The sequence below is a fragment of the Danio rerio genome, chromosome 16 (genome assembly GCF_049306965.1).
Source record: "Danio rerio strain Tuebingen ecotype United States chromosome 16, GRCz12tu, whole genome shotgun sequence".
Lineage (NCBI taxonomy): Eukaryota > Metazoa > Chordata > Actinopteri > Cypriniformes > Danionidae > Danio > Danio rerio.
This window is the reverse complement of record NC_133191.1, coordinates 7,204,307-7,216,422: the sequence shown is the minus strand read 5'-3', so window position 1 is coordinate 7,216,422 and position 12,116 is coordinate 7,204,307. Positions and strand designations below refer to the sequence as shown.

The window sequence follows — 12,116 nt, the reverse complement described above, 5'->3', positions numbered from 1 at the left end:
TGCAAGCCTGATTAGGGTGACCTACACCGAAATGGACTGAACTGAACTGTACTGAACCATACCACTAAGTGTAAATTAAGTATAATATAAAAAAAACTGTAAACAAATAGTGTCATTTCATGTGTGACTTTTTGCCCATACAGTTAAAGTCAGAATTATTAGCCCCCATTTTTTCAACACATTTCTAAACATAATAGTTTAATAACTGATTTATTTTATCTTTGCCATGATGACAGTACATAATATTTGACTAGATATTTTTCAAGACACTTCAATACAGCTTAAAGTGACATTTAAAGGCTTAACTAGGCTAATTAGGTTAACTAGGCAGGTTAGGGCAATTAGGCAAGTTATTGCATAATGATGGTTTATTCTGTAGACTATCGAAAAATAAATGCTAAAAGGGGCTAATCGTTTTTACCTTAAAATGGCGTTTAAAAATTTAAAAACTGCTTTTTATTCTAGCCGAAATAAAACAAATAAGACTTTCTCCAGAAGAAAAAATATTATCAGACATACTGTGAAAATGTTCTTGCTCTGGTAAACATCATTTGGGAAATATTTGAAAAAGAAAAAGAAATGTAAAGGGGGTAATAATTCTAACTTCAACTGTATATATGTCACTTTGTTTTTCACTAATACTGTGAAAAATTATTTTTAATAAAATAATTGTTAACTTTTTCAGCTTGAAGCTTATGGTAAATAACAGTAAAACCAGAGTGACTATAAAGTCCAAAGAATACAATATAGTACAGTTGAGCAAACAGCATTTTTAAAGTGAACTCCCATGACTCCACAAATGTAAAGTACTTTCCAATTTCTTTGCCTATGACTGCTTTCCACTCCACGTGTAGAGTTGTACTTGCAAACTTCCCTATCTATCTATATGTCTGTCTGTTTGTCTGTCTAACTAACTAACTAACAAATGTTAGCATGTTCTGTTGATAAAGTCCATATCAAGTGCACTGCAGGCTGAGGCTGGTGTATGATGTAAAGTATGCTTTGGGTTTAGTTTAGATCAAAATTCATGCAATTAACTACTGAATTATTACCTGCCTATAATTAAGACATTAACTGTTAATTATTAAAGTATGATCTTACCCTACATCCTTAATCCTACACAAAGCCTAAACAAAACTTCTAACTGGCTATTACTAAGCAGCTAATTTATTAAGGTTTATTAAGCTAGTAGTGTTGGTTAATGGTTTACCAATACTGTGAAATGTGACCTAAATGAAAGAGTTATCCTGCCATTTGTTTGTACATTTTTATAGTTTTTTTAACGGCAAAATGTGACTCAATTTAAACAGCACAATCTGATCATCAAATAACCCTGATCAGACCGTTAATAAATGACTGTGACGGGCCTATCAGCAACTGTGTAGAGGAGTGAAAGAAACGTATCTGTGAATATATCTGACCTCTGGGACTGTCAGCTCGAGGAGACATCACCATCTTTCCCTCCTCTTGCTTGCCATCCAACTGCTCTGTCGACTCCTTTGAGGTCAACTTCTCACGTTTGTCTTGGCCTTTCGCCGAGTCTTGAACTGGTATCCCGTTGCTGGTCTTGTCCTGGGCGGCTTGCAGTCGAATCATTTCCCCTTGTAGTTGGTTGTATTTGCGCTGTAGCTCTGCAAAATCTCCTACAGACCCAGCTGGAGTACCAGTTGTGGGACTTGATTCCTTCTGCATGTACACCTCCAGGAACGAGTCCTGTCTGATCACTGCAGCCTATGGACACAGTGAAGGTGGTTCACTGAATAAGACTGTCTTGGGATTAATCGAAATGTTATTTGTCATATGTTAGCATCAGTGATTCACATGAACTTTAAATCCTCAAACAGGTGCCAGTTAGGTCGCTCGGTGCAAATACCCTAGAGCAGATGCTAGCCAATCACATTTACGCAACACTAAAAAAGTAATGTGATTGGCTCCTGTCGTTTGCAAAGCATAGATGCTGACATATTTTAAACCATGAAACGTGCAGAAATCGCGAAGCGCGCAGCTGTGTAGGTGCGGCAAACTTCATAGGATGTGTAAATATTATTCCAGGTAAATGTGGTGAAGATGTGCATCAAGGAGATATCTGATAACCAAGATAAACTAGCAATGGCAAAAAAAGGCCTCACTTGAGCTGGATGTTGAGCAGATTTCTGGCCCGCACTATCATAGAGGTAAGATATGCGTCTGAGCAGGAGAGTATAGCCTTTGTCTTTTGTGATTTATGTTATGAAATATTCTGGCCGCTAATAATTCTGATTTCAACTGTATGTATTAAACCAGGGGTGTCCTGGAGAGTTATGCTCCAACCCTTACAAACACACATGAACCAGCTAATCCAGCTCTTTCTAGATATACTAGAAACTTCCAGGCAGGTGCGTTGAGGCAAGTTGCAACTAAACTATGCAGGAGACTGGCCCTCCATGACCGAGTTTAGACACCGCTGTATTAAACCATGGGATACCGAACGGTTCAATAATATTTTATTGAGCTTGGGCTGGGCGATAAGATCGGTATCGGTATTTATTGACCAAACACCATTGTCGATAACGGTTAAAAAAAAGCTCGGTATGAAGTTTTGTGTAAAAGCTGTAGACGAATTGCTATCTTTGTAAACATTCAGGGTGCGACACTTTCACCTTTCATTCTTAGTGTCCGCAGTTTAATATCACCATATTGAACTGTTTTTGCTGAAATAATTGCTGCAATCAAAAATGAGTAATGTTTATGATTCAGCATAGTGTGAACTTACCTGATATGAAATGAGAACAGCAGTGGAGCAATTCTAATTGGGTCCTCACTTCATTCAGCTCCCTTTTAGCCAAAGACGTCTGCAGTTGGCATTAAAGCAGTGTGGTGTACGGTAAAAGTTCTGTTTTCTATTTTTGGAGTTTTCTATTATAGAAGTTGGCATCCTACCGCACAACAAGACATGTTTGCTATTGCCACCGGTCTCTTTTTGCAACCGGGAACCTGTGTGACGTCATGTGTGATGTAGGTTGGTAATTCGTCTACAGTTTTATTAAATTGTGGCTGCTGAGCGTGCGCCTTGGAAGGAATGCCAATAAGCTTAGGGTGTAACTTTTTCATTGGCATGACTTGGACGACACGTACATGGTGTGTGAGCTGTGCGCACATTTTCTAGGTACACCTAGTTGAAAAACATCATTCCAAATCCGCATGTTAACCGCGATTCATGCAAGTAGAACTAGCCAATCTACTTCACACTTTGGATGAAATATACACACTACAGTAATAACAGTAGGCTAATTACCTCAGACATACAGTGCGCATCCAAACACTGCAGTGCCTTTTACTTTTCTCCATAAACTTGTATAGGAGCTGCAGCAATGATTTGTCTGTTTGTCATCCTCGGAGAAAAACGCTTGATGAACAGCTTAGTTACGAGAAATGCCAGAGGAGCGCGAGTGCAAAGCGCATAGAAACCGGTGAAGGAAACCACGCACTTGCACTCGTCACTTCAGGTCAGAATAACAACACATGCTAAAAAGTGGCATATGTGAAGAGATTGTAAAAAAAAAGGATGCAAGGATGTCGCCTGAGTGGCTTTTTGGTTCCTTTTCTTGTGCATCCCAGCCACTATAGCACCCCATCTGAAAGAGTTCTTAGCATAGGGATACTGTGATCATTCACAATCTGTAATGTTGCAGTATGTGTTTGAATAATAATGGTTGATTCCTTTACTTGAAAGCTCAAATTTAATTCTCATAATTTAATTTGTTTATAGAGTTTGAGGTTTACTATATCATTATTATGGGCATCTTACAGATGTTGATCAACCTTTACCATAGCACACACTTTGTAACATTTTATTTATCAAGTTTCAAAGTCTCTTGAACATTTATGTTTATTTTATTATTAAGTGATCAGATATTTTGATAAATTTTTAATTAATTAATTTAGAATATATTTTTTTTGACTATTACAACTATTTGTCTTAGTAATGTTGGTAAATTAAAGTAAAGGGGTTAAATAAATAAAAAATCCTAATATTCCTAAATGTATTGTTTAAAATATTCAATTATTATCAATATCAAATGATATAAAACACGATATCGCGCTAATTTTTTTCAATATTGCGGGATCCTTGACAAAACACCTTGAGCCTTGAATCTTAGGTCCAATCCCAATTCTACCCTTTCGCCCTTCCCCTTACCCCTCGTTTTGCTCATTCACGCCAAAGGGTTGGGTTGTCCCAATTCTCTTTAGCTTGAAGGCGTTGGGCCAAGGGGAAGGGGTAGGGGTTCAAAAATAGAACTGGGATTGGGCCTTACTGAGTAACAGAGTGCTCAACCACAAGGTAATCGGTGCAGACACATTAGCTCTGCTTTTAAATGCCATGCTGTGACTGTCATCAAACAGACAACAATATGTGAAGATACACACTGAACATGAGCATTTTCTAAAGCTCACCTGTATTGAATGCAGTTGAGTGCTGAGGTTCACGAGTCTTTGGCACACCTCCTAAACATAAATAGATCAAAGTTATCTTCAAATTCCTCTTCAACGATTTGCTTTTTTACATATTTAGATTCTTAAGGTGTACCTCGTTTAATAGTTTGTCCAGCAACTGGTTTCCATTCCTGTCCTGTGAAATAATGGTGAATCCATAATGTTATGAAGTGACTCGAAAGGACAAAGCTGAGGAACTTTTACATTTTCTAACATATCAAACACTTACCTTATTAGATGGGCCGTTTGTGTCGTAAGTTCCATTGACTGATATCCTTTCTTTGTCTGTTTTAGAACGGAACAATTTATAAGAAGAAATGTTTTATTCCAATCTTTATCTTCAATCCCATTTCAAAATACTTGATGATAATATAATGCAATGTGAGCTAAAAAGCAGTGTATTTGGTTACATTTGTTTAAAGGATACATATTTATGTATTTTATATGTATCACAAATGTAAGTAAATAGAGTTTTGTATGTGACAACTTACAAATAAGTGAATAAATAATGATAGAAATGTAATTTGACTTGAATCAAGCTTTTAAATCCGATCATTTATTTTCTGTGCTTACAAAATTATAATAAATATTGTATCATAAAACTAACAAAAAAACTGCGAATAACAATTTAATGTTTTTATTTTCTTGTTTTAAGTATAAATTTCACAAAACATTCATAAATTTTAGATCTCATTCACTAAACATGCATACATAGACATTTTGGCATGAAATTTGCATACAGATACACAGATAATTTATGATTCAACAAAAATCTTCACATTAAAATGTATTCTAAATGTATTGAAAAAGTTCAAAAACAACTGTGTGTGCAGTAATCATGAAAATTGCGTGTTGATATTTTAGCTGAAAAAGTCTATGGTTAAAGCACCACCCAGCCGTCGAAAGCTGCAGGCGCATTTTTCAGATAAAGCACAGCTGTATTTGCGGCAGCTGTAAGACCACATTGATCTGTAACCATCTGTACGTCTAGGATCTTATAAGCTTGTATAAATAACCCTACATAGCAAATCTATTTATATTTAAAGGGTGGGTGAAAAGTAACTAGATGTTAAAAACTGAAAATACAGTATAATTAAAGGTCCAATAATATACAGTTGAAACCAGAAGTTAACATACACTCTGAAAATTTCTGATGTTAATCATACTAAATGTTTACTATTTTAGGTCCGTTAGGATTACCCAAATCATTTACATTTGCTAAAAGCCAGAATAATGAGAAATTATCTCTTTTTTTTTTTTTTTTTTTTTTTGATTTTTTTATTAATGTCTAGACAGTCAAAAGTTTACACACATTTCCTTTATATTATTTAAGCTTTGCTTTTAATTGTATAACGTTGGTCAAATGTTTTGGGTATCCTTCAACAAGCTTCTCACAATAGCTTGATGGAATTTTGGCCCATTCCTCCTGACAGAATTGGTGTAACTGAGTCAGATTTGTAGGCTGTCTTGCTCGTACAAGCTTTCTTAACTCTGACCACAAATTTTCTATAGGATTGAGGTCAGGGCTTTGTGATGGCCACTCCAAAACATTTACTCTGTTGTCCTTAAAGCACAGTATGGCAGTATGCTTAGGGTCATGGTCTGTTTGGAAGAGCCTTTTGTGGCCAAGTTGTAATTTCCTGGCTGATGTCTTGAGATGTTGCTTCAGTATTTCTACATAATGTTCTTTCTTCATGATGCCATCTATGCTGTGAAGTAGACCAGTCCCTCCTGCAGCAAAACAGCCCCACAACATGATGCTGCCCATTCTTCACAGTTGAGATGGTGTTCCTAGGCTTGTAAGCTTTCCCCTTTGTCCTCCAAATGAAACACTGGCCATTATGGCCAAACAGTTCAATCTTAGTTCCATCAGACCACAGGACATGTCTCTAAAAAATATTCTTTTCCCCAGTGTAATTTAGCAAATGGTAATCTGGCTTTTTTTGTTGATTCTGGCTTGTTGATTTTCCCATGTTGTCACAAAAGGAAGCAGTGTGTTTGAGGTTTTCCTTGAATACTATTGTACAGTTGTGCCTCCAATTAACTCAAATGTTGTCAATGAGCCAATCAGAAATTTCCAAAACCTTGACACCATCATCTGAGCTTTTTCAGGGGAATATTAATCTTATTGTATGTAAACTTGACTTTCAAGAAAAGTTAAAACAATTTCTCAAAAAAATCTCTCATTATTCAGCTATTAAGCATAACATAAACAAATCTGACAATCCTAACTTGCCTAAAAGAGGAAAAGTTTTGTCACATTAACATCTGACTTTTTTTTAATGGTCATGTGCCTTTTTAAACAGTGTATGTAAACTTCTGGTTTTAACTGTACAAGAATGAATTGAAACCCCTCGCTCTGCTGCGCTCTCAATGCCCCAGTGTAAACACACTGTGAGGAGTTTAGTCACTTTAGGCTTCCACCTCTGACAGCAAAACCTTCATTATAACTAAAATTCTTTCCTTTTTGTTGTTGCTATAATTGTCTTTCTCTGGATGAGAGCCGCTTTGTGGAAATTGTCCTTATATGGAGCTGGTTTCATCCTGTATTATGCTCATTACTTGCCTTGTGCATGCAGACGCTCATTTACAAGACTCCAAATTTACTAACAGAGGAAAGAGTTTAAGAACAAGCTCGTGTGCATATGCAAGTGTTGTGAATTAGGCAGAAAGTTGTCAAATATGCGTATAAATACAAAGCACTTACACAATAATTTGTGAATAATTTGATAATTAAGGGTGTAGTTTACCCAAAAATGTACATACTTCCTCATTTGCTCTAGTGAATTTCTTTACTTTGTTTTAGCTGGTTTGACTTCCAAAGTAGAAAAAAAATAACTATGAAAGTCAATGGGTACCAGCTACGAGTGTTTTTTAAAATTATTTTGTTTTTGACTGAAAAAAATAACTCAAATAGGTTTGAAACATGTAAAGAATTGTCATTTTTAGGTGATCTATCCCTTTAATTATGAAAACAAAATGACCAATATGGTACCTGCTGTTTTAGAGGTAAGCTGTACTTCTGTGGCTTCACCATTGAGCCTGCAGGACTGCGGACGCTCAATGCAGGAGCTTAACAGGACGTCACTCAGCCTGTCCACTGAAATTTGAAATAAATCATCAGTCTTAATGTCTGAACGTCTAGATCAGGGGTGTCAAACTCAATCCTTGGAGGGCCGAAGCCCTGCACAGTTTAGTTCCAACGCTGCTCCAACACACTTACCTGTAGGTTTCAAACAAGCCTGAAGGACTCAATTAGTTTGATCAGGTGTGTTTAATTAGGGTTGGAACTAAACTGTGCAGAGCTGCGGCCCTTTTGGAACTGAGTTTGACACCTGTGGTCTAGATCTTAAGCTCTGTATACTCTCAAAGCAGTAGAGCTCTCTGCTTACCCTCAACAATGGCTTCATTCAGTAGCTTTTCGGCCTGGGGAGCGTAAGGCGTATCTGCTCGGAATATATTTCTGGAGTTTGTGGGAACGGTAACATTCTGACCTCCGGTGGCCTCCACCAAATCAGAGAACAAAGTCACACGCTCCTGTAACAGCTCCAGAACCTCACGATCCTTCTGCTGGATATCAGCTGGAGAGAAAGTAAATGAAACTGAGCAAAGCACTACACATGAGAGTCAGCGAGAGATCTGCACGATGTTGGAAAAATCTGACATTGCGATATTTTATTTTCTGCAATTTGAATACAGTTTCAGAAGATGCTTTGCATAGCGCTTTTCGATGGTTTTCTGGGGAGTCCACCAGTATTCAGGTATAGAAATTGAATAATCCCAATGCAAAAATGATAATTTTCGTACTTTGTTTTGTCTCGTTAGTCAGACCCTCTAGTTTTTCGTGATTCCGCGATCACTGAATCCAACACAAAATCAACAAAAAGTCCGCTAATCTGCAAAATTCTTAATTTCAACACCAAATGATCGCAAAAAATTGTAATCTCCTAAAACATCCAATTCGAAACCGTATAATTAAATTATATTTATTTCAGTTTGCAGGTAATTGTTTTACATGACTTATAGACGTTGCATACACAGCGCACAAGATGTATTTGAACGTTTCTCGAAAAATGGCATCTATGCCATAGTAGACAGCATGTTGTTGCAATGTTTACAGTGCTGATCCTATACTTCAGGTTTCTTTCCACCGCAGCCTCACTTTCGTTCTTTAACATGGCGGCGCGTGAAATAAGCATATTATGATGTGCATCAAATAGATGAATGATTTTGCTTAGCTCTTTCCCTGCAGTTGACGAGAGAATACGGCTTCCTGCCATTGACTAGTTTAACGGCAATCCATGTTTTAGGAGTATTACGATAGTGGAAGCCCTCATGCATGTCCTAAGTGAGGTACATCATGTCAGATTCTCCGGGGAGTGAAATCTGAGAAAGAGAAAGTAAGATTGGGGCTAAAAATAAGAGTTATACAACCTTCCTTTGGCTTTATCCCTACCGTTTTAGAGCTCGTCTTGACAAGAGACCAAAATAAAGAAGCTTTATTTTTATTATTTGTGTCATGAAGATACCTAATATGGTAAATAAGATAATATATACAGTTGAAGTCAGAATTATTAGCCCCTCTTTGATTTTTTTTTTGTTTGATGTGTAATGATGTTTGACAGAGCAAGGAAATTTTCACAGTATGTCTGATAATATTTTTTCTTCTGGAGAAAGTCTAGTTTGTTTTATTTCGGCTAGAATAAAAGCAATCTTAAATTTTTTAAACACTATTTTAGGAACAAAATTATTAGCCCCTTTAAGCTATATATTTTAGCGATAGTCAACAGAACAAACCATCATTATACAATAACTTGCCTAATTACCCTAACCTGCCTAGTGACCCTAATTAACCTAGTTAAGCCTTTAAATGTCACTTTAAGCTGTATAGAAGTGTGTTGGAAAATATCTAGTAAAATATTATTTACTGTCATCATGGCAAAGATAAAATAAATCAGTTATTAGAAATGAGTTATTAAAACTATTATATATATATATAATTTTTTAGATCAAGTCAAAATATTATTTTTTGCTTTGAAATGTAGCTATTTGGAAAAGAAATAAGACGAAAATCCTAGGTAAGATTTTTCTTTGCATAAACCATTTAAACAAAAATATTGAACACAATTCTGTAGCTCCAGGGGTTCGTTTTTCGTACCTCACTTAAATGATCTAAGATGATTTGGCAGATCCTGGATCTTTTAATCTTGATATCTGATCTCTGGCTAATTAAGTTCTTCAAACAAGTTCATGAATCAGATTAAAATGTCAGAATTAACTGATCTGAGATCGCTCCATGTGTTGTGAAGGACAGATCTATCGATCTTCAAAATCATGATCAGCAATGCAACAATTGGCTGATGGCACAGCAGCGCAATGACATCATCTGATTAATATTCAACTATGCATGCGAGCAAAATTATATAAAATTAGTTTTAAACGATTTGTTAAATATGACACGCAATAACTTTCCACCTTTGTTGTGGGCTGCATGCTTTCCACTTTCATGTGTCAAAAGCATTTAGCAATTTATTTAGTTTTAAAGATAGAACGGATTTTCTTTTTATAGTAGCCATAGTAGTATTATAGTAGCCCGTTTCTTAATCAGTGTAAAGAATAACTGTTAAAACTAATTTTGCATCACAAAAGCATTTTGATATCGGTTAAGTTGTCTGCAACTTTTGTGAAACATCAAATCACCATCATAACAGTCAAAACATGTTCATGACTGCATAAATATATTATTCCTTTAAAAAAAGTAGCATGTTGTGCAGTCTATTATCATACACAAATTGTACTAAAGCAATTGTATGCGTTTGTATCTAAAAGGTTAATATTAATACATTTTATCTTTGAACCACCGGGTGGCAGTATTTGTACTTTTATTTTGGAGTGCAGATTGCATAAGTTTTAAGTTATTCATTCATTCATTTTCTTGTCGGCTTAGTCCCTTTATTAATCTGGGGTCGCCACAGCGGAATGAACCGCCAACCCATCCAGCAAGTTTTTACGCAGCGGATGCCCTTCCAGCCGCAACCCATCTCTGGGAAACATCCACACACACATTCACACATACACTACGGACAATTTAGCCTACCTAATTCACCTGTACCGCATGTCTTTGGGCTGTGGGGGAAACCGGAGCACCCGGAGGAAACCCACGCGAAGGCAGGGAGAACATGCAAACTCCACACAGAAACGCCAACTAAGCCGAGGTTCGAACCAGCAACCCAGCGACCTTGCTGTGAGGCAGATACTACCTACTGCGCCCCTGCCTCGCCTATTTAAGTTATATAATATATATATATATATATATATATATATATATATATATATATATATATATATATATATATTACAGTCAAACTACTGTAAGAAAATATCAGAATTCGGTATATATTTTCAGTATTATCTTTGCTTGAAGTAACCCGATCTTATCCTGTTTATACGAAATAAGCTGCTGCTTCTGAGCAGGTTTGAGCTACCAGAACTGTTGCTATTACAACATTTTCGGAAGAGTTTAGAAGAACGAAACGATGTTGGATCGTGTCAAATCGTCAATAACCAAATCCAGCTAACTGAGTAATCCATGTACGAGGAACAGACCCCTGATCAACTATAATTCATATCTAGCGGATGCACACATGCGTTATCCATGCTGAAATTATATATTATGCAGCCCTAGTTAGTAAAAAAAAATAATTCCCGTTTACACAAACCTCTGAGTCTGCGGAGCAAAGCCTTGTCCTCTGTTTCAATCAAAGGGAAATCCTCTCTTGATGGACAACTGTAAAAGAGAAACGCAGATGACGCGTTTGCTGTGCTGATTTATTCTAGATTTGCGTTGAGGTTTTTTAGGGGAGGGAGGAGTTGTGAACTGGTTCTGACTTGCTCACTGTCTGCTGAATGATTTTCATCCACGTGTTTCGATCGTCTTTGGAGGCAGCGTGGAGCTCGTACATCTCCGGAGGCGTGGAGTGACTGATCAGGAACATTCCTCGCTGCTGATTGGCTATATCTCTCACAATCAAATTCTGAAGGCACAGGACTGATGGTTTGTCCTGCAAAGAGAGGGCAAGATATAGAGTTTGAACTAGAACGATACTGAACACTAAATAAATTGTAACATATCTACCACATAAACCACAAAACTAGTCATAAGTGAAAATATTTTGATCAATTCATCATCTGAAAACCAAATAAATAAGCTTTCAAGACTTCACACTTAGCTGATAATTAATTATAAGCTACTTTGGCATGCTGTCCCGGGAGAAAGCCCTGAGATCATAAGATTCTCGAGCCCGGGGCTCCCTCCCGTTGCAAGTTGAGAGGGGAGTTTGAGCTCAGGTAGATCTCGAGAACTCCCTTGTCATGGTGGCTGAAGAGCAAATAGTAGTTGCTCTTAAAGAGAAAAGTACTAGGTAGGGGCTAGACTATGGTGTTGATCTGGATTAGTCTATTAACTTAGGTTGCTTGTTTTTGATCAGTGGAAGGCAACCGGGAAACCCACATGAGCATGGAGAGAACGTACAAACTCCACACAGATGTGTCTGCTGGTTTGGTAAAGCCTGGAACCAGAGACGTTCCTGCAATGAGGCAACAGTGCTAAGCACTGGGCCACCATGTCACCCATATAGGAAGGA

The 12,116-nt window shown here is 37.0% G+C and overlaps 1 protein-coding gene across 2 annotated transcripts in view; it reads right to left on the bottom strand.

Moving 5' to 3' along the window:
* Positions 1-12,116, bottom strand: part of arhgef2b (rho/rac guanine nucleotide exchange factor (GEF) 2b) — a 70,848-nt gene that overhangs the window by 4,711 nt on the left and 54,021 nt on the right. For both annotated transcript variants that reach the window (XM_021472949.2, XM_021472950.2), the window contains exons 13-20: positions 11,362-11,534; positions 11,193-11,260; positions 7,866-8,054; positions 7,469-7,573; positions 4,703-4,758; positions 4,568-4,609; positions 4,435-4,485; positions 1,422-1,731 (exon numbers count right to left, since the gene is read on the bottom strand). In XM_021472949.2, the coding sequence (XP_021328624.1) occupies positions 1,422-1,731; positions 4,435-4,485; positions 4,568-4,609; positions 4,703-4,758; positions 7,469-7,573; positions 7,866-8,054; positions 11,193-11,260; positions 11,362-11,534 (994 nt within the window). The remainder of the gene's footprint in view (positions 1-1,421; positions 1,732-4,434; positions 4,486-4,567; positions 4,610-4,702; positions 4,759-7,468; positions 7,574-7,865; positions 8,055-11,192; positions 11,261-11,361; positions 11,535-12,116) is intronic.